General features: G+C 40.7%; 1 protein-coding gene across 4 annotated transcripts in view; it reads right to left on the reverse strand.

Annotated features, from left to right (window-relative positions):
* Window positions 1-23,697, reverse strand: part of Plcb1 (phospholipase C beta 1) — an 803,221-nt gene that overhangs the window by 293,311 nt on the left and 486,213 nt on the right. For 3 of the 4 annotated variants that reach the window (XM_029564145.1, XM_008834353.2, XM_029564146.1), the window contains exon 4: window positions 15,768-15,905. The exons of the other annotated variant lie outside the window; for it this stretch is intronic. In XM_029564145.1, coding sequence (XP_029420005.1) covers window positions 15,768-15,905 — 138 coding nt within the window. The remainder of the gene's footprint in view (window positions 1-15,767; window positions 15,906-23,697) is intronic. 4 annotated transcript variants of the gene reach the window in all.

A 23,697-nucleotide genomic window follows, 5' to 3' on the forward strand; every position in this document is an offset into this window, starting at 1 on the left:
ATTTTTTATGTGTATGAGTGTATTGTCTGCATGTATGTGAGTGCACCCATGTCATACAATGCCTCAGAGGTCAGAGGGCTTTGGATTCCCCTGGAACCGGAGTTAAGGACGGTTTGTAGCAGCCATGTGGATGCTGGGAATCGAACCTGGGTCCCCTGCAAGAGCAGTCAGTGCTCTTAACCACTGAGCATTCTTTCCAGCCCCATGTTTACATTCTTAACCCATTTTCTGCCTCATTGTTTTAAAAAGGGGTAGAGTTTGGTTTCATTGAGGTTTGAGCTCAAACACACACACACACACACACACACACACACACACACCAATTTCAGTTCCAGTGCTGTTTGTAGAAGCACAGAAGTACATGTGACTGCATGTTGTAAATGGCTCCCAGGCATCATGGCACGCCAGGTTCTGGCAATGGCTGCAACCTAATACTAAGCAGCTGGAGTCCCACGAAAAGGCAGAGTAATTCCTCTCAACAACACATATTCATAAAAAGAATATTCAAAGAGTACTTTGGGGAGATGGATGTATTCTGGAAGGTCTCTAAGTATCTGTCTACACATGTATAATACTTTCTATAAATATATTACATATATAATTATAAGTCAATGGACATTGCTATGAAAGAATACCAAAAAAGTCACATTCTAAAAAGCAGATATTTACCAACTGTCCAGCACCTTTTATTGTAATTATGTATTTCTTAAGAATTGTGGTGTGTGCCTGTTTGTGGTGTGTGCATATATGTGTGGTGTGCATGTATGTTTGTGTGTGTGCTCATCTGTGTGTGCATATAGAAATCAGAGATTGGAAAGTATCTTCCTTTATTGATCTCTACCTTATTATTTTAATTTTCAAATTTTGTGTGTGTGTGCACACGTGCACATGAGTGCAGGCGCCCGTGGAGTCTAGAAAAAATTATTAGAGCTACAGGTGGTGGTGAGTCATCCATTGTGTGTGCTAGGAAATAAACTTGGGTTCTCTGCAAGAGCTGTACATACTGTAAACCACTTGGCCATCCTCCAGCCCTACAAACTTATTTTTTGAGATCGTCGCTTACTGAATCTGGAACTAGGTATTTTGGCTAAATTGGCTGGCTAGCAAGCCCTCGGACATGCCTGTCTCTGGTCCCCATCACTGGGATTAAAAGTATGCAGCACCACACCTGGCTTTTATGTGGGTTCTGAGGACCTACACTCAGGTCCTTATGCTCGAGCAGCCTGCGGTTTATCCACTGAGCCACCTCCTCGGCTCCTGTAATTATATCAATAGACATTTTAATGCCTGTTTAGGATCATGGCAAAAATCGAGTGGCAGGCACAAAGATTTTACATATGTCCCCCGCCCCCAGATGAACAGCCCATTCCATAATCCAATATCACTCCCCATTAGAGTGGTAGATTCATTACAACCAATGGACCTCGATTAACACATCATTATCACTCATGATCTGTCATTTACATTAGCATTCACTTATTAATGTATGCTCCATGAGTGCTGAAAAATCTCCAATGGCATATGTTACCAATCACTATTAGAGTAATTTCCCCACGCTAAGAACCCTCTGTGTCCCATCTATTTATCTCTCCTTAGTTAGCTTTCAAAAGGTTCTTATAACTTGCAACAATTTAAGGCAAGATATTTTGATTCCTGTCACACAGATAAAGGTTATAACTTTTAAAATACTTCATAATCAACTTACAAGTTCCAACTGCTTTCATTTATTGGTGTCCTGATTGCATGTCCTCAAATGTCTAGTAGCCTGGGATCTGAGTAAGGAGGAGCCTCCCGTGGCTCCTCCAGAGTGGTCTCACCTGCCAACATGCTTCTCTACCCTACTGGCATAAACCAGAATCCATCCTGTGCAGAGTGTTTCTTAACGATGCTGTGGAACATCTTTTCATGATTCAAGATGTTATATGAACTGCAAAGCCTATGTTAAAATCAGAGAGAACTCAAGAGAAGTCACTATATGATACAAAAGAGAACATTTCGACTTTTGGAAACATTTCTGGTACTTTTTCTCTATATTTGTAACAGTGTAAATCTTAGATTCTGTACTAAAAATGTTTTCATTTTCATCTTATACTCAAGAAAGTCAACCATCAAACTGAAAGATCACTATCACCACAGCAGCCACAACAACCCCAAACAAGCAAATTAGGGCTCAATAGGATCGGTGTCAGGACACTAACATCACATTATTCAGCTGATGTATATCAAGGACAAATGCATCATTATTTTCAATGATGATGTGGCTACAATCCACAAATGCAGAACTCCAGCTAACTTGGCAAACAGGAGAACTGATCAACAGCATTGAGTTAAGCATTGCAATTAAAGGAAAAATTAGACAAATTACCACAAAAATGTATTAATAACACAAGATCATCAGGAATCTGAAGTCTGAAAGCCAGGGTACTTTCTTCATTGCTGCAGGAATATTTCTTCCAAATGACACAATTCTTTTCTCTACTAATGAGTTCTTTCCCACGGCCACTAACTACACCTCGTTGTCACAGATGATGTCTTCTCTCAACAGAGACTCTGGCTGATTTCCTCATTCACAATAGGAAGAATTCTGAGACTGGTCTGATGGAGTTACCTTTGGAACAATCAATTCTAATCAGAACCCAGTAGTGCCTATGAGACCGAATCATGAGCTGGAGGGAAGCAGTAGGCAGACAGAGGGGAGAGTGTAGAAAACACTGTACATTCCCTTTACACAAGAGCACTGTGGAAAACTGAGCAGAAGAAAAGAATCTGTGTCATTCCCTCACTCATGTGAGATCTCCCCATTTATAAAATACATAATAAATTCATACTTGCTAAGTCAGGTTGGCTGCGTGAATGAATGAATGTACAACTAAAAAAGAATCTCTGGACTGCAGTGTTGTCTAGAAGTCAAGCCCCATGTCTCTCTTATAGTATGTTTTGATCGTCGTTTTTGACTATAAACTTAGTGATGTTGGTCTTATATGTTTCCTATTGGAGTGTGAACTCTGCTGGAGTGAGTTTTAAAAAACTAGAGGCATTGGGTGTAACATGGCTGAAGGAATTCTCTAGGAAAAAAAGTAAGGAAACTTCAGTGCTGGGCTCAAGAGCATCTTTCCTGACAACATAGACGTGCTTGGTGCCTTATTTTGTGCTTTGGGCTGTATTCTAAAGAACTGTCGCCCAGTTCTTTCTCCAGCCACATGAAACAGGTCCATCACTAAATGTTACCCTGGTGGTCTAAGGAAGCATTCACATGCCGGGAAGTGCATTGTGGGAGATACCGATGTACAAAGAGTTAGATTTTGGTCTGCTTTTGACAGGTGTCAGGCCTAGTAAGTCTCTAGTCTTCTTAACAGCTAGCTATTTGTTTGTCTGAAAAATAGGAAAATTTCAATGCAGTGAAATTAGAGTCAAATTATCTTGAAGAAAACTCTTTAATGGGAAAAACCTTGCTATGATTTCAGTATGGTTTATCCCATCTGAAACACACGCTGCTCAATTTTAGTTGTGATTGTGGTGTTGGTTGATGGGGCCATCAAGATGTGATTAGGTCATTAGGAAGGGTTATTGCTGCTTTCAGAGACTAAGTTAATTCTTGGAGTGTGAAGGAGTTCTCATTCTCACAGGACTGAATTAGTGACTGTGAGAGAGAGGTATGAAAGAGTGCACCACCACCCGTGTTCTCGCTTCTACCTGAGCCTGCTTAGCCTTTGGCTTTTCTATACTTTATGCCTCAGCACAGGGCCCTGGTCAAATGTGACTTTTCAGTCTTGGACTTCAAAGTTTATGAACATGTTAAAGTAAATAAACCTCTGGCTTTTGTGAGTTACCCACTCCCAATTATCTTGTTATAGCTGCAGAAAATGGACTAGAAGATAGTCCCCAAAGGAACAAGTAGAAGAGAAAGACATTTGTATCCCTTGACATCATCCCATGAGAGATTGGCAGCTGTGTCTCTGTGAACTTTAAGGGTACTTTTTGCATCAGTTGGTGGTGGCAGGGGGTAGGGGTCGGGGGTAGATCTCCAGGTAGTTTCCTGAATCATTCTTTGAACAACAGAGTGTTCATTCCTATGGCTTTCTTGTCAATCTGCTATATTCTTGGAATCATAGTCTCCAACAGACAATGCCACTTATGAAAACATTTGCTATTAGTTTTCTAATCCTCAGCATCAATGTTAATTACTTCGCCTGTCACTGACTCATCACCGTGTGCTAGAGACAATAATGTATGCAGGCGGGCTCTGCAATCCTAGCTGCGGTCACTGCTTATTTTAAAAGTAATTCTGTTTGAAGAGTTCGAATTCAGAGAGATTTTTTAAAGAAAAGGTAAGATGGCCAATTCCTACAGTGGGAGGTATGCCATGAAGAACAAGGGGCACAAGCACAGTTTCTTGGGAGTTAAGTGGTATTTGCTAATTCGAAATGTTTGAGAAAATTAAAACCGCATTCCTTAAAAATTGAGTTGTGAAGTATGCACAGGTAGTTCCTCATTAACTTTTAACATAATGATAGAATTTTACTAAAATGCAATTTTCTCATTTGGGAATCAATTTGTTTTAAATTGCCTTAATTATGCCACCTAACTTTATTTTAAGCCTTTTAGCAAGCTGGATTATTTTCCTTGCAATGAAGGGGTACATGGTCCTTGGTAGGAATCTCAGTCCTTAGTCTATCCTCTGCTATGAGAGCTAGTCTCCATCTTTGGCTTTGAAAATTTCTCCTTTACTCATGGCCCACTTCATGTGAAAGTCATGGATGAGTGGATCTTAAAACACTGGCTGGCGTTTTTACTTATTTTCCAATTCACAATCCTGACGGAAACTAAGGACCCAGAAAAGGGCTCATATCCTAACTATACCTTGATGGACCTTGAAAAGGAAACACACCTATATTCCTAGTACCCAGATTTAAAACAAAACAAAACAAAAACCTTCATCAGGACCCCAAGGATCAGGACCCCTTCAACAACCCTTATTTTGGCTTCTAAAATTAAGGATTTGTTTTCTGAAAGACCTCATACAATGTGGTCATTTTGGCCTGTCTTCCATCAGTTAACATAATCTATGAGTTTTTATGGGTAGAATTTGTTCTTCTCTTTGTTAAATAATATTTTGTATTTTATAGTAGACAGACATTCAGGCAGTTTCTAATTTAGAGCTATTATAGTAGTGAAGTTATAAACACCTACCATTCTTGGGGGGGGGGTACTGGAGTTGAGGGCAAGGAGTTGAGCTCCCTGTAGCTCAACCACAGGGGCATCACGCAGATGACCCACTCTTTGTTAGAGTACCAGCTCCAGCCTTCCTAGAAAGCCTATCCCAGTTCTCATCACAAACGACCAGAAAACCAGCGAAGGCATCACCTTGGCTTCCTTCACATACTGGGATTCCTCTAGGCTAAATTCCAGGGCAGATTTCATGACTACTGAGATTGTCCAGGTAATGAGTGTCCTCAGTATTCTGGGTCCCCAAGACCTGAAGGTGGATGTCAGCATACCGCAATCCTGGGACTGGCTGCCTCTGGCTCATGGCACTCTGCTGTTTGCAGCAGACGTCCAGGAGCAGCAGATACACCTGGAAGTCAGTTCCTATGCTGCATTCCCAGAGAAAACAAGAGCTGGGATACAGAATGGAACTGGCAGGCAGAAAAAACTCTTCTATCTTTAGATACATTGGCCAATTGAACATCTGATCTGATGAGTCAGTTAGCTTGCTCAAAATAACACCAATTTTGTGGGTACATGTAAAGGACTTGCCTTTTACAGTTCACACTAACCTAACCAGTCAGGTCTTTAAAGCAATTCACTCACTAGTGGGGAAAGAGGCTTGAGAAATCAAATAGTCCTTGTTCTCACTGAGTGACTTCTGACTGAAATTTGGCTTCCATCATGAGAAAATAGAGGCAATCAGAAAAGAGCTTCTATACTTTGTCCCACTGTGAAGACCATCAGCACACTGCACCTTCCTCCTCTGAGTGAACTGCCCATCACTCCTGCCTAAATTGGCTAAGCTTGGTTCCCAGGCTATATTCTCTCAAATCCTATAACTAAATCCTGTTTCTCTTGCCCTAGTCAAGGACATATCCGGGCATTTCTCCCCTATATCAGCACCTGTGTTCCCTGTAAGGATCAGTCTCACCACTGTCATACACTATCAGTTCTCCCACTTTAGAGGCCATCTTGACCTCAACTCCCATTCCAACAGCTTTTCCATGACTTTTTCACTCTTTACATCACAATGAGAGAGAGGGGGGGGAGAGAGAGAGAGAGAGAGAGAGAGAGAGAGAGAGAGAAAGAGAAAGAGATCTACTTTGATTTCTTGTCTACTCTGTATTCCCAGAAGCAATTCCAATCAGGGGTTGTAAGCTATAACTGCACCAAGGTTGTTCTACTGTGTCTACAATGACCTTTGGGTCATTCAATCCAATTGTCCAATTTTAGCCTTATCTTACTTGAAATATGAGCAATATTGACCCAGTTGCTCTCTCTTCTCCTTGAAATACTTTCTTCCCCTGGTTTTCAATGACCTCTGTGCATAGTTGCTACCTCACTGGCTGCTCCTAGCCTCCTTTACTTCTGAGTCTTATGTCTCCAGGTTGGAGCGTCCCTGACTCTAACTAACATCATGTGTTTTCTTTATCTTGGGTTACTCCTTGGCTGATCTCATCCAGCGTCATTGAGCTCTATAGTAAATTTTAAATACTATAAGAACATTAAATATTAGTCTTTTCTTTCAAGCCCTGTAAAACATGGAACTTGGTTTGTGACAAGGAATTCTATTCTTTCAATCCCACCACACCCTGTAAGACTTTTGTTTGAGAAAAGGGCTTGACTCATTCCTCAGTCTGATGGCCTGGGGCACTGGAGATCTTTTCCTTTGCATGTGTTCTTTGAAACTAGCCAGCCCAAGAAGACTGTGAGGTCAGACCCCAATCAATGGGGTACTCTGACTTTAGGGGTAAAAGCATACCAGACTTCCAGGTTCTATGTGCTTGCTGGGTCTGACTAACCACATAACACACCCTTTTGCAGAAATATACATGCCTTGCCAGATTACTTTCACTTTGTCTGAATGTTCATTGTGCGTATTGATGGCTTCCTTAGACCTTGAATTTTATTTCTAACACTACTATTAAATATCCAATGACTTCTAAAGTTTCTGTGTCACATTTGGTGCTCAACACTGGGTGCACATATCCAACTTCCTATTACGCATCCCTACTTGGATATATAACAATCTCAAATCGAATACAACTGAATCCCTGTCGTATGTGCACAGACAAAAGTTTACTTTGGGTTAACTTCTTCCCTATGTCCATAAGGGATACTTGTATCTTTCCTGCCACTCAAGACAAAATTCTAATGATATCTTTAATTCCTTTCTCGTACACATAACACGTATGTAGATTTGGACCCTTTTTCATCTTCCTTAGCTCGAGTAACTGGCAATTCACCAAAAACATTCCCAGAGTTTGTTAAATGAGCTGCTTTTCCCACTGTTGCCTCTGCTCAGTCCATCACGGAAAACACGCAAAGTTACATCACATATGTTCTCAGTTCAGAGAAACCATCCCTGATGGTTTCAAACTCCCCTCACATGCTTCAAGACCTGATTCAAATACCTTCTTACAAATGTTACAGAGATTAACTGTCTTGGAGGCCACTGAGGATGAACCCCATGGTTTACTTTTTAATAATTTTTATGTAAGTGCAGTTGTGCATGCAATGCCCATGGAGGCCAGAAGAGGGAATGGATCCCCTGGAAATGGAGTTACAGACGGTTGTTAGTTATCCCGTGGGTGCTAGAAACTGAACCCAGTCCTCTGTAAGAGCAGTCTTTGCTGTTAACTGCTGAGCCATCTCTCCAGCCCCCTTCATGTTTGACTTTGGACCTCACATCACATTGCCCTAGGGAACGCTAGGAAGGGAAGTTCCTCCTTTGGATTTAAATGACCATATGAAAAGGTGGAGAGGCAATGATACTTCCTCCCGGGTCAAATAAATAGAGTGGAAGTTCTGTCTCTGGCTGAGTGAAGATCTACTAGTCTAAGCAATATTCAACTTTCTCGCCCCCTCCCCCCCACAAAACCTAGCTCACTGGAAGCCACACTAAGGAGCAAGGGCCTAATTTTCCCTTAAATGGGATAACGGACTCACCCTTCCCAGACTCTTCTCCCTTTTGGGGCTGCTCCTTGAAGTGCTTCTATCAGAAAGTCTGTTTTTCTGAGGTTTAACACAGAGAAGTCTAATTCCTCCTTTTCATTTTTCCATGCCTTTTTTCTTTCAGATACTAGCCAAAAGCACAGACAGGCTTTCCTTGGCTCCCTGAACTTTCTCACTCTTCTTTGAAGCCACTCACTGCTCTTTCCACCCAGCTCTCCAGGGGCCGACCCCACAGCAAAGGGCGTGGCTTTCTTCCCCCTCATCTCCTTTCCGTCCTCCAGGCAGCTGCCAAGATTTACAGCTTGCTTGCCCTGTTATTTTTCTCTCAGACTCAAGTAAAAGTGTTCTCAAGCTTCCTTCTGAATCTGTTTTAAAAATTCTTTTATTAATGAGATCAAGAAACAAAAATAGAAACCTCAGTTTGTCTAGTAATGTCTATTTCCTAACCAACACTGTCCACCTCTACTTTGTCTTTGCTGGCGCTGCTCATCTCTTCCTAACACTTCACCTGGTTTACTGATTTGTCTTATTGTCTCTCCCTCCCTAGAATTCATGTGGCATAGGGTCTTTGTCTGGTTCCCTGCTCTATCTTTAGGATCAAGAACAGTACTTTAAAGTGTTATAGTGGCAAAAAAAAAAAAAAAAAAAAAAAAAAAAAAAAAAAAAAAAGTCTGAAAACAGCCAAACCTGCCTGGAACCATATAGGATCCTCCTCTGAACAACAGAATGAGAATCTCTGGCCTGAGTGGAGTCCTAACTTTCCAGTTTGCTGGTCAATCACCTGGTCACAGACCATGCCTAGGAAGACGGGTTCACCTTAAATCACGCTAAAGAGAGGGCAGGATACCTGGTACGTTGATGAGACGAATGTTTCCTGCCCAGAACCCCAGCCTTGCTCTCTAGGGCCGTGCTTGTAGACCAGGCCACGGATTTGCTGGCTCTAAACAGGCATGGCTTTATGACCCCCCCCCGCCCCCACCCCATTTTGCTGCTCAGGGCAGCTTTTGAGATTTACATCTGTCCTGTCCTGAGGATTTTTCTTATAAAATTGTCCTAAAGCTTCCATTTCAGGATGTTCTTAAATTATTTTACGAATGAGACTAAGAACCCTGAAAGTGGACTCTTTTCTGCTCTGAATCATTGGTGCATTGTGGAGAGCTTAATAAAGTTGTGCTGAGGACTTTCTACAACAAAGAAGAGGTAAGGTGGCACATCAATAAGTATCTACAACCTAAGCATGCATGACCCTGCCCCAACTCTGCAGCATAGGACACCCAATCAGCATGTATGTTACATATAGGGAAGAGACTAAAATGTAAAGGGAACCGACACAAAGTTCACAAGATAACGCCACAAGTGTACTCAGGGCCCAGCCTCTGCGTGTGATTCCATTGGGCCAGTGCCTGTATGAGAAGACACAGCTTCTTGGCTGAAAGTCTCAGTGTCTGGCTCTCTGTTACTGAACAAGCCAATGAGTAAAAATGAACCCAAGATCCTCACTGTATGGATGATGAAGCTACCCAAACTGTCAAGGGTCTGCAAGGCTGATAGCCATTGGTGGGAGAGTATAGCCGAGATTTCTGATTTGTAGACTTTTTTTTTTTTAATCATCCTCCATCTCTTCCCTTTCCTGTGCCCCTTCCTGTATCCCTAATCGCAGAACTTATTATCAATATCAGTTCCTTCTCTGCTCATTTCTTTCCTACACTATGCAAAAATGGCCACCTTGCTGGGAAAAATATTTCATTCGCAATAATCTTATTTTCTACAGCAATAGAACAGCCCACATTTGTCTCCCTCAGCAACAGTTTCTCAATTGCTTCCTTTGCATTTGCTTAATTAATATGCTGAATGTTGGAAGGTGACCTTGTAGAACACTCTGTAGTGTTTGCGTTCTTCCCGACTTTTAAATGTGGCCTACTTAAGTCATGATCCGTCTCCCTTGGTCTTTCATTTTACCTACGTATTTACAAATGGAGGCTAGAGGCATCCAAAAGATTTTCTTCCGTAGTCTGTCTGTCCTTCCTTCACAGCTCGTGGAGATATTCTGATTAAGGATACAATCTGACTAGAGACACAGTCAGATTACAGATACAGATTACAAAATTTTTGAAAAATGCCTACAGTGGCCATTAAAAAGTCAGATGACTCTGTTTCTTGAAAAATGCCATACAACAAGGCCATGTTTCTTAGGCACCACAAAACCTCTAGCAATGGTTTGCAAAGTAGAGAACGAACACAAGTGCACAGGAATGCTGACTTTGCTCTACTAAGCAAGATGACAGACTTTCTTCCTTGTGCTCAGTGGTCAAGACCTGAGAGCCTATTTAGTACAATGTTTCTCTTCCTTACTTTGAATCTAGACTAAAAAACTGCCAAATGAAGCCCCCAAATCATATCCAACCCATAGTTGTGTTTGTTTGTATAATATACATGAAAAAAGCTGACACCAACATTCAGCACTTGGAGTCTCCAGCTCCCTTTGGAACAGAACCCAAAGGTCTGACCACACTGAGCTACTATTTCTCTAAGGAAAAGATCCTGGAAATGTACTGCCAAGACCTGCAGCATCCACAACACCTGGGAACTTGTAGAGATGCTCAAGTTCTATCAAACTATGAAACTCTCTCTCTGACCTGCTGGGCCAGGGCTGTGCATATTGTGTTTTAACAATTCTCTGTAGTGATTCTTGTTATGGTGAAGTTTTGTAGCTACCACTCCACAGCAGTCGGTAGAAGCTGATTAGAATGACTTGTGTAGATTGCCAGGTTGCTACCATCCTCCCAAATCTCCGTTGTATTACCTCTGTGCAATGTACTATTGCACACGCTAAGGTCCGGCACGTATTGAAGACTGCAACCCTTCTCTAGCCTACACTGTCTCTGGGAATTAATGATTGATCTTGCATCTGAGGCTGCTCCAGGAGTTAACTGATAGAGAAGAACCCCTCAATAGTAGGGAAGCTCAAGAGAGCCTGGAACAAATCTTGGACAGCTAAAGGCTCTGCCATACCATTGGAAAAATTCAGAGGGCAAGAGTATATATAGTGTTGCTGCTAAAAACAGAACAAGTGAGGCGTGACAGCCATACTTGAGAGGTCTTAAGTTCAAGGTCTGTGTTGGATAGAAGGTGCTAGAGCCAAGAGGAAAGTAATCATGACTAATGGAGACTCTTCTGAAAAAGGTTTTCAAGGAGGACCTAGTCATAGTGAGAATTAGGGGGCAGTCTAAAAACTACGGGACCACTATAGTATGTTCTGTGAGGGTATCTTGCCCAGGATTTTATCTTGATTCCATTCCCTTAGATGATGAGGTGGCCACATTTATCATAGAGCTTATTTTTTCGCTTTGTTCCTTGTTTTCATTTACTTTGCAGATACCTCCAACCTTGCAGTTGTGTAGTCATGAGTAGAGGTCTGTTGGGAGTCAACATACAAGAGTGAAGAGAGGCAGCATGACATTTGCCACTTCCCCCGAAGCTATAGGAAGTGGGGTGAGGTCCTGGAGTTCCAAGTGAGAGCAAACACAGTATATCCCCTGGTCTTCCGGGAAGTGGGGGGTTTAGAGAACTGTGTGACTCATATGGTCTCTTTGTCAGACACAGTAAAGGGGGAACCCTTGGGAAGAAGCTGATTGTTAGAGCACAGGACAGATGGTAAGTCATGCTGTGTGAAGAAGGTGTGATTATTATCTGTAAGAGAGCAGGGATCCTTAGACCAACCACAGAGAGAGAAGTTGGAGAACAGGTTCCTTTGCATGTTTGTTTCTCAAAGGATTCACCCTTCCTTCCTCCCTCCTCCTCCCTCCCTCCCTCCCTCCCTCTCTTTCTTTTCTTCTTTCTCAAGACAAGGTCTTACTATGCATCCCTAGGCAGCCTAAAGCTCTCTAAGAAAACCAGGCTAGCTTTGAACTCCCAGAGATCTGCTTGCCTTTGCCTCTTGAGTACTTGGATTAAAGGCATGCACCACCATACCTGGCAGGATTCACCTTTGTTAAGGAATAAAATTAAAAATTCAGTTTCAGAATCTGGAGAGATTGGTGGTTAAGAGTAGAACCTTTGCAGAAGACCTGAGTTCAATTCCCAGCATCCACACAGGTGGCTCACAACAGCCTGTAACTCCAGCTTGAGGGGGATCTGACACCTCTGACCTCCTGAGTACCTGCACTCATGTGTTCATAGCGCTCCCCCCTCCCCCGCAACAGACACCTAATTAGACATAACAAAAATAAGTCTTAAAAAACTTCAGTTCTAACCAGGCACAGGTCCTTTAGTCCTAGTACTCCTGATGCTGAGACAGGAGAATTGTGAGTTTGAGGCCAACTTGGGAATTCAGGGTCAACTTGGGCCACAGAGTGTGACCTTGTCTCAAACAAAATTTAACATGTACAGCTTTGGAACTACGTGGCATGCTAGTGTTGCACCTGAGCTGCCACCGTCAGAGCTCTGTTTCTCCAGCAGCCCATTGTAGGACAGTCCCCTTCTGCCTTCACGCTCTCTGGCTGCCTGCTTTATTCTTTTGCCCTCAGCTTCATCTGATTTAAGGCACTGCATGTTCACAACTTAATGGTGAGGTAGCTGATAATTTCTTCTAGAATGCTATGTCTCAGAGGAAATGGCTTTGTTCACTGCTGCAGTCCTAACATTGGGATCGTGTCTGGCAAAGGGAAGACAAATGCACATTGAACCCAAGGAATACACACTACACAAATGCATGCTGGATGAATGCATGAGGGAGTCTATTTATATGCACGGTCTTCTGTTGACATTCAGCTCAGAACCGCAGCTCACACTCTCCTGAGCCTACATAAGAAGCTGCCTCCACAGGTGCAGAGCCCTACGCAAGGCATCACATACATTGGTTTCAGATATTAAATAAAAGCTGTGATGTCCTGAGAAACTACCGACAAGTAGAAGCGTAGAAAATGCATTTTAGAAGTAAAATGGTGTTTGCAAATTTTAAATTTCTGGCTGAGCAATTTCAGCTGGGAAAAATAATTCTAGAGAAATTTGTAGCCAGAGAATGTAAAATACACTCCATAGCTTTATTAATTATGCCAGGAACTTCAAGTAGCTGCTGGGGAATAAAATCTTTTAAAATGTCATCCTGATGGGGATTATGACAGGGCATAGAAATCAAAATCTCTGTGGAAAATTAGTGGGTAAGAACCACAGAGAAGAAGAAATTGGACATATTTTAAACATAACTGCACAAAGATTTAATGCAGATTTAAAATATGCAGATTGGCATGCAATATGAGTAGGTCTACATTCAGTCTTAGTAAAAGCCATTCTATAAGTGACATTTTTTAAATGTTTTAATTTGAAATTTAATGAACTTCATGATTGGTCATTTTTGAAAGGGTGTACAGTTGTATTTGGTGAGTATAATTTTTACGACATTTTGCAAATGTTTAGGATTTGTTTACCTATATTTATCCATAATCCAACAAGAAATAAAGTCACAAAGGCAGGGCAATCATACTATAGATGTGCGCAGAGTTCCACTGCACTGAACTCACTCCAAGTATATAATCTATCCTCTGTTTTTTGTTGTTGGTTTTTTTTTTTTTTTTTTGTTTTTCCTGTACAACGTTTAGAGTGTGGCCGGGGTCCCCTGCCCCTAACCTCCCTCAAGTATTAAATTTTTCCTCTGTTTTTTTTTTTTGGTTTTTTTTTTTTTTTTTTTGGTCTTTTTGAGACAGGGGCTCTCTGTAGCCCCAGCTGTCCTGGAGATCCGCCTGCCTCTGCTGGGATTAAAGGCATGTGCCACCATGCCCGGCTTAATCTGTCCTCTGTTTTTACAGAGAGAAAACATACTAGGTCTTAACACAACTTGAAATGAGTGGTTTCAAACACCTTAGAGTACTAAAACTGGTTGGCATTTTATTCATTCTGTTGTTAAGAACTGAAGTTGATGTTACATAAATGTTTAGAGATAAACTGCCAAAAATCACTAAATACTGCAAGAGAGGTTAATAACATCTGTGTAAGTCATACAGTTGTCACAGCACCAAAGATCAGACAATTGTAGATTGCAAGGCCCTGACAGAGTACCTGTTAAGGTTCGGATAGCCCTACTCCCTCACCAACAGGATCCCAAGGACTTCTCATGCTCCTGAGAAAAGGGAACCTAGCTGATAAGCACCTTGGTCTTTGAAGTCAAGGAAGCAGACTTTTCTCCACTGTTTGGCCAACACAGCAGGCTTCCCCTTTGATCTCTGAAGAGGACAGGTTTTAACAGTCCTGCTCTCCCACTCCCCCCCAACTTTAAAAAAAATACATCTTCCCACCTTCTGCAGGAAGCAGAAGCCTCCCTTTTAAAAGACCATAGCTCAAGACCTGGGCAGACATTTTCCCTGCCTGGAAGGGAATCTGTCCCATGTGTTCCTTTGCTAATAAACCCTATTTTGATGGAGTTGTAGCTGTGCCTCGGTGCCTCATCATCCATTCACTCGTTCTCCACCAACTTTTTACCTATCAGTACCCAGACCAGGATTGGTCCTGTAGTTCTGATCTGGGACATGAGTCGCTGTATAAGGGCACATGAACCATATGTAGACCCCAAAGTATTACATTCATATTCTTAACTCTTGGAGGAGATTGTTTGAAAGACTTTGTTCATTATTAGCATTTCATAGTATATAATGTAAACATGGGGGGACGGGGGGGGTGGGGGGGTCGAGGAACTTCTTTAAAATGTGTTCACTTTGGCTTTTTAAAGTTGCAAATGGCCATTTCTAGAGGAAGCATCCCACCTTAGTGAGAAGCCTTAGAGGCGCAGAGCTTCTTGTTTGCCATACTGTGCATGCATTCTGGTTATTTCTGTAATATATAAAAGGTCCATTTTTTTTTTTTAGAAGGATAGCTATTCCTTTGGGGAAAGCCATTTTTAAATAATCTTTCTAGTCCATAGCTGAATAAATATTTATTATTTAAAATTTTACTTGGGGCTAGAGAGATGACTCAGTGATTAAGAGCACTGGCAGTTCTTGTTAAGACACAGGTTCACTTCCCAGCCGCTAAAAGCCATTTGCAACTCCAGTTCCAGGGGATTTGACATCTTCTGGCCTTAACAGGCAGGTACCGCATGCATGGGTGCACTTACGTACATGCAGGCAAAACATTCATATGCATAAAATGAAAATAAGTAAATAAATAAAATTTACTTGTTCTTTCACATACTAATTAAATAACTATGGATAGTGGTGGTTTACGTGCTGTGCAGGGGGAAAGAGCTTAAAAATGTGTTGAGGTTGACTGCCCTCAGGGGAAGAGCTAAGACTTGGATATGGGGTTAGAAAAAATGGATGTCAGGATCAAAGTGAAGACAGGATGACTTGGGAGATGTTTAGGTGAAATGAAATGTGGTTTTATCTACATTTTTTATTCTTTTTTGCAAAAGAATTTTACCTAATACATTATTCCTAATGAAAGAAGTATCTCTATTATTGAAAGCAGATGCTATTATTTAGAAGTATGTTAAATGCATGTATACTTGGCGCTGATGGGATTTTAGCCAAAGCAAAGTAATAAACAAATTCGAAATCTTCAGTAGGTGTTAATATAATATCACAGGAAGCTTTCCATAGCTGCATCCACCATACCTTGGCCACTTCCTCTTGGAAAGCCACAAGATTCAAATGAGAAATGTTCACCAGGTCAGGCCCATATACCACTGTTATCATGCGATGTTCCAGGTGCCCGATGTTCCCCACATCCAGAAGTTCACGTAATTTGGGGTCCTGGATAATAAATGTTAAAGAAAAAAAAAAAAAAAAAGAAGTCTGTAAGGGAAAAAAAAACCAACATAGTAGAAAAACTTTAAAAGAACCAGAAGCAGAATTGTCCGTTCTTAATAGACATTGGTATGAACTGAAGTATTCCACTCCACAAAAAAAAAACCAACATAGTAGAAAAACTTTAAAAGAACCAGAAGCAGAATTGTCCGTTCTTAATAGACATTGGTATGAACTGAAGTATTCCACTCCACAGTGATCGAGGAGGATGAGTAACTTGCCCAACAGTTGTGAAGAGGAAAATTCTGGTTCAAGACCTTCAGTATGGCCTTCAGTAAAGTGCTCTTTCGGTCACTGTGGTTCTGCAACACATTTTTATATTCTATAATCATCTGATGAGTTGCATATTGAAATGAAAAATCTCCTATCTGCCTTCGATTCATGGATATGTTATTTCGTTCAGAATAAAAATATTTATGCTTACAGTTTAAATAGTTAACTATCCCCCAGAGGCCCAGCTGTTAACATCTTACTTCCAGCTTGGTGCTGTTGGGAGATGGTGGAAAGCCAGGGGTGAGGGATACTTAGTTGGAGTCTTCTTATCATTGAGGGTATCTGCTCAAAGGGGATCATGGGTCCTGGGCCTCTCCTCTTCCATGGGGTGGATGCATTTGCTCTCTCTCACATTCCTGTGAGATGTGCTGCCCCACCTTTTACCCAGCAGATGTCTAAAAGCAATAGGCCTGCCCAGTCACGGACTGAAATACCTAAAACATGAGCCAAAATAAGCCTTTTCTCCATATAAGTTGATTATCTCCAGTATGTTACAGTGACAGGAAGATACCTAGGGCAGAAATACAGTCAAGCCTCTTGCTGTGGATCTTCTCTAGCACTGAGCGCAGATGTAAAGAGAAAAGGCCAGCTTAAGCACGAGGCAGCATGTGTTATGAATATCCTATCTTAAATTCCACACTGAGTCTTTGGGATTTGCATGTAGGGGACGTCTGCCATCTTTTCTGAGCAAGTTGCATTCTTTGGAACATCATAAGTGACAATCCCTTGGAGATACAGGTTTTGTACTGGGAAAGGAAAGTTTTCAAACTTGCAGAACTCAAAATAAAACCTAAAATAGGGCTTAGTCAACTTGGCTGGGTTTATTTTCCTCCCGCAGGACAGACCCTGAAGGACTTCTCAGTCCATGCAGAAAATTAGCATCAAATCAATCACTTAGCAAATTTGCTTCCAGCTTCTGAACAAGGAACGAGTTTGCATTTCCATTTATTTAGTGAAATGCTGGGCCAACAGGACCTGATTACAGAGGCTGGTTATTCTGGCCTCCCTTCTGAGGGTTTTATTAAGCACCATCCTTATAAAGAAAGAATGAATAATAATAATAATAATAACGAACAGAAACAAATGAAACCTTTCCTGCTGAGTTACTTTGGCACCATTAATTCTCTCTCCAGTTAATACAACTTTCTCCTCTGTTTGACTGTAGGAAGGGGAACATTTTTAGGTAAGTTAGGAAAAAGGAATTTCATTTTCAAGCTTTGCCCAGTACAACTGAAGCTTTAACTTCACTGATACAACAAGAGCTTATCAAGTCAAGGAAAGCCTCCTGGAAAGAGAGTCTATGTCCAAAACATCATTTCCAAGACCCACAAAAGGAAAGGTATAGAGTAAAAGAATTAATCAAATGACAACAGCATAAAGGAAAATTTTCAGCATGGTAATCAGAAGATTAAAGGAGAATACTTCAGTTAATTAAACAATGACAACAGCTATTCTCTGAAATGATTAATTGCACATGGTTTTCAAACACCACTGAGGCAAATGTAGAGAGAATGTTTGATCAGTACTTGTATACTCAGAAGAGAAAAACGATTCTCCATAGCCACCTGACACTCACATACTTCTCACCAGCCAAGATACTTTTTTTCCTATATTAAACAGTTCTTGGTTAAAGTGGTCCATGTCTCAGGATTGTAGGGATGAGGTGTGGGGGTCAGAAGTTCTTTTGAGTTATCACTGAAATAAAAGACTAGAGGTACACAGAGACCCTTCAAAGGAGGTACCCAGAACAGAAAAGAGCTCTAAAAGACTTCTGGGATTCTAACAGTTATGAACAACATTGCTGTTGGACATAGTCAGCAAGAATTTATAAGCAAACCGGCATCTCTCTACGTTCTTTTTACTAATGGCTATTTATAGACACTTAAACATTCTTGATGTAATGAGAACTGGTGTCTGGGATTGGTTGACCCACAGGTTGTTAAAATGGAAGCACTATGAGACCAAGTGTGGGGACGTCCCTGTATCTGGGATTGTTCACATTTCTAGCATAAATTTTTTAAGGTCTATTGAGCATAAAGTAGAAGAACAGTTAGATTTAGAATTATTTTATCAAGAGAAAGACTAGTATTTAAAAATCATGTAGTTCTGGATATAAACTGAGAAATAATATAAAAAAAATAACAAGAAAGTTGCTTGCCAATGTTCATTTTTTAGTCTGGAGTATACTACTTTAAATTATATTTAACTTTCTCTTTCACCATTGATCATCTTACTTATCTTAAATTTACACATGTTAATCGATTTCAACCACAAATTTAGTTATGCTAGAATTAAGAATTAAGTTTGTGTGTATATGTATGGCTGATAAAATTACTGTCATGAAAAATAGCAGTGAAGTAATATTAGCTGCTATTTTTCTTTTTTCTCACTAAAATTATAAGTGCTTTTAGGAGTTAAGAGGAAGGTCTGGCATGGTGGGGCATGCCTTTGACCTCAGTACTCCATTTGGGAGGCAGAGGCAGGTGGATCTCTGTGAATTCAAGGCCAGCCCATTCTACCCAGTGAGTTCCAGGCCAGCTGGGGCTACAGGGAGACTCTCTCTCAAAAAGACCAAAAAGGTAAAAAAAAAAAAAAAAAAAAGAAAAAGAAAAACTAAATGGGTAATTTGTGAGTCTCTAAACCAAAATGTATGTTTGCTGAAGGCACTAAATGTGGATTTCAAAACTGAATATTATTTGATTTTCAGATTTGCTTTTTAATTTTATTTGCATCTCCTTTATTATTCTGGATATTCAAGGTAGTTACAACCCCTAATACATAAAGATCCATATTGCATTGTCCTCTGGGATATAAAACACTTCACAGTTGACAGTCTGGAGGAGACACTGTGTCTGTTTTCATATGGAGTAAGTAGTGGCCTCTAAATAAGCCCTGGCTTAAATACACCTTTTTATGTGTGTGTTACTGTTTGAAAGTAAGAACCTGTCTTCAAAATCCCTCATACCCATTAATCAAAACATATTATGCATGAAGACCAGAGTTGTCATCTATCAGACCTCCAATTTCAATGAGAAAAAAATCATCTGGAGAGTAGTTCTGATTGGGTCTATTCAGCGGGCCAGGAAAGTTAATGATGCCTCCTGCTGTAAGCTATGGCCAGCATCCACAGCACAGGTCTGCAGAGGATATGAAGGGAGTTAAGGAGCATAAAGCGCTATTAAATTTACCAAAAGAACGATCTGAAACAATGCTCACCCCCAGGAACTTACTGATCAGGTCCTTACATTTTACTTGTTTTTCTGCATTGATGAGTCATTTGTTCTTTTGTTCTCAGATTTCCACTTGTTTACACATCTTTTCCTTCCTTTCCTCCCTTCTCAGAAACTTTTCTCTCCCTTACTAAAATTTTTGCCGGGAGACTGCTTAAATCTGTTGCAAAGCTAGAAGTCAAATGTTTCACATTTTCCTGAGGTGACACATTCAATGTGTGGCACATTTAGATATGAAACCTGCTACCCAGTTTCATATAAAAATCTCAAATCATTCTATAGTCAAAGACTGTAATTATTTCACTTCTCACCTCTTTTTAAAAAATATTTTATTGCCAGGCATGGTGGCTCACGCCTTTAATCCCAGCACTCGGGAGGCAGAGGCAGGCGGATCTCTGTGAGTTCAAGGCCAGCCTGGTATACATAGCAAATCCAGGCCGGCTGGGGCTACAGGGAGACCCTGTCTCAAAAAGACCAAAAAAAAAAAAAAAAAAAAATTATTATTTTTATATTTTTAGTGTGTATGAGTATATTCCCTGGCCATGTTGTGCAATGCCTGTTGAGGTCCGAAGAGGACAACAGATTCCCTTGGACCATGTGGGTGTTGGGAATTGAACCCCGGTCCTCTATGAAAACAGACAGTGCTCTTAACCGCTGAACAATCCATCTCTCCAGCCACAACCACTTATGACTTCCTTTATTGAATTATCCAAATGTCTGGTATATGGTTAAATTATTACAAACCCTATCTTAGATGCCCCCAGAAATAGCCATATGTGATGTGGACAGGAGAATACACATTCTCCTTTTGGCATTAACGACTCCCATTCAATACCTTTCTATGAAGCGTAGTTTAGGATGAAAACAGTTTACAAGCGAAAGACTGGCTCACAGTTTGACTTCAGTCTGATGACTTTGTAATATTGCTGGGTAATTTCAAAAATTAAGTACAAAAACTGCTGAAATTACATTGGTCCTCCCTTGGTATGGTGGCAACTGTTTAACAGTAGACTTTCAGAAATTAAAATACGAAACATTCAAAGCACAAAATTCAAACAAACCAGTAGCTAAAAGCTCCCCTGACCCTAAATTCTACATTTATTGATGCCCATGAGATGAACAGCTAATTTTGAGCTACCCAAATGACACTCCTGAATTTGGGGGTTGAAAAGAGATTACTAGTAGCACATATGGCATTTTACTTAACTATACAACTATAAGAAGTATAATGAGCCTCCAGATCACAGATAGGTAGAATATTTAATACTATAATTAGGAAGTGATGAGTTTTGAGTATTTGTTAGATGTGTTTAAATCTAATTTATCTGGTTGCAAGGTTGTGTTTGTATTACAAGTTAATTTGTAATAATGTCTGGATTTAACAATAAGGAGGAAATTTAGCGAACTAATGATGTCTCTGAAGGCTCTTATGAACTAGTACAAGCTTGCTCCAACACATCACTGCCTGTTCCAGAGGTGGTCTGCTAACAGTAAAGTTAGAAGACGAGCTCTTTGTTACTGGCAGCAGGGACTGGCCTCCTCTAGAAGGCCACTACCTCCAATTGTCATGGCCACCCAACCATTCTTCTTTTTATGCCTTCACCTGGCTTTCTTCTTCCTGGAAGGAGACATCTTTGAGATAGCCTTCCTATCACAGATACCTCTCTCTCAGGCATTCTCTGAGCTATGTTAGAGGATCCCACTGAGTACCCAGAATGGTCCCATTGGGCAAATCAGTTCTCTGGGCTCCATCCAAATAGAGGTCGTACTGATCAATGTAAAGGGAATGTAATTCAGGCATTTCATTCTGAAGTAGAACTGTAGCTTTCTCCCCATGAACGAATATTTTTCTCTAGGGACCTCCTATGGCCCAGTCTAGTGCTTTCCTTCTGAGAATCCCCTCATGGTCACTATTCATTTGCTAAGCAATGTTTATAGTGCCCCTACTATTTACCTGGAACTGTGCTACTTGACAAAGCTACAATCATGAACAAAACCAGATATTTCTCATCTTGGTGATGCTTACAATTGTTGAGGAAACAGATATCTAAAAATATCCAAGTACTGGGAGGCAGAAGCAGGAGGATTGCTAGTGTGAAGCCAGTCTGGGTTGTATAGTGAGACCTGGTCTGAAAAACAAAAAACAACCAAAAAATATCAGAGTCTCATTAAGTGCAGAGAGTGTAGTACATAAGTGTAACATAATTCATGAAATAGAAGAAGACTGTAGGAATGACTTTTAGAAATGGACAGAATCTGGACTAATGATTTTTAATTAACCCCAGCAAAACCATGTACTCGTGTGTCTTGTGACCTGGGCAACCGATCTCATTTCCTTGGCAACCTCAATTTGATACTCCACCCAAAAGATAATGAATGTGGGTATGCTTGGGAATTCACATATCAAAGCACTGAAAGCAGGTGCACTGATCTCCATTGCACACAATTCAGATTGGGAAGGATGAATGACCTTGGGTGAATGAGATATTCTAGAACTAGGGATGGAAAGGCCAACTGGTCTGTTAAGATTAGGGTGGAACCAAGCTTATACTTCCCCAGTTGAAGCTGGAGAAATCATTTTGAAAAAAATTATGGGTAAGGCCTGACTTAGGGACACAGTTCTAGAAACAGAATTCCAAAGACAGTTCCAACAGCAAAGTTCCAGGAGACAGAGGGTTCAAAGAGATATCTAGGGGAATGGGTGTCCTCTGAGTTCAGGCCCACTCTTATAAAAACTGAATTTAAGAGTCAGGCTTTTTGTTCAAGGTTCAGGATTAAAATGTTGGCATAGTAATGCACAGAGGACCTCCTAAAGGAATTTTAATCAACTGAAATTTGTTAACAGTTGAAGGAGGGGTAGTCAGAAGCATTAGAGACAGGGAGTGGGACCCATGTGCAAATGATTAATCCCTGTCATAGGAGAAAGGATAGCAAGTTTGAAAAGTTAAAAACTAGGTAAGGAGGTTGGGTGAAATAAATAGAGATAAATTAGGGGCCATACTGTGCAAGAACATATGGTCTAAGGAAAATGCCATTGAATGATTTCAAGCTGGGAAACCCTAAGATGTTACTTCTTAGAATGTAGGGACAAATTTGAGGAGAGGCGCATAATATTTATTTTTGTTTACTTATTTTGGGAAGACAGGCTCCCACTGTGTAGCCTAGGGTGGTTTGTAGTTTGCTTTGTAGTCAGACTGGCCTTGACTCCTCAACCTTCCTGCCTGTGTCTCCTGAGTTCTGGAAGTACAGTCATGCACCACCATACCTGTCCCACATGCAGCAATTCAGATTGGAGAAGCTAGTAGCTTAGACCAGGGGCACGGTGGTATAGAAGGACAAACTTGAGAGCTTGGTAAGACAAAGCAGCATGACTTGATGGTAGAATTGGTACTGTGGTTCAAGAGATGGAACTGCCAGCAGCAATTCCCAGTTTCTGAGCTGTACAACCAAGACAGCGATGCTGTTGTCAGGATAGACAGAGATGTCAGGAAAGACCAGGCTTGGGGGAAACAAGGGTTGTGATGATGGCTTTGAGGTTTGACATGCTAAGCTTAAAGTGGTTTTGAAACTATTCTTACTTGCAGAACATAAGTCCAGTTATCTAGCCAGAGGTGGGTACAGAAAGCAAAGCCCCTTTTCAGTTTTGTTCTAAACAGGATTCTAAATACAGCAAAAGAAACCTTAGAGCAAGCTATCAAATAGATTCGTTACACCTTTTCCTCATTCACGGGTTTCAGATCATTGTATTTTCAACTCAATTTTTTCCCCTTGATTCTCATGTTAAGCCATTTTATATTTATCAAAATGTAGTTCAAGAAAGCCTAATGAAGTATGACCATCTAAACAATAGCTAACAGATCAAAGAGAGGTGACACATTTTGATAAGCCTTCACAGAAGATAGATGTTAAGCATTTCCATGCATTGTTGCATTCAACAGTGAAAACGGATGCCTCAGAAACCAGACCCTTTATCAAAAATACTGATTTCTAAGGGTATTGTATGTTATGTAGGTGTTCGGAATAGTGATTTGACACTAAAACATCTTCAAAGTGGGATGAATTAGATGTTTCTGTACAGATAACAAAAGAATTATAAATCAACAACTTATGAATTAGATGTTCCTAAATCCAGTGATCTGCAAATTTCTTAAATATTTTAGTAGAATATTCAAGAAAGATAACAGAAATAATTTAAGTGAATATGATTGAATTGTATACAGCTTTTATATGTTATG

This window comes from Nannospalax galili, unplaced genomic scaffold, assembly GCF_000622305.1.
Source record: "Nannospalax galili isolate Female #2095 unplaced genomic scaffold, S.galili_v1.0 scaffold1477, whole genome shotgun sequence".
Lineage (NCBI taxonomy): Eukaryota > Metazoa > Chordata > Mammalia > Rodentia > Spalacidae > Nannospalax > Nannospalax galili.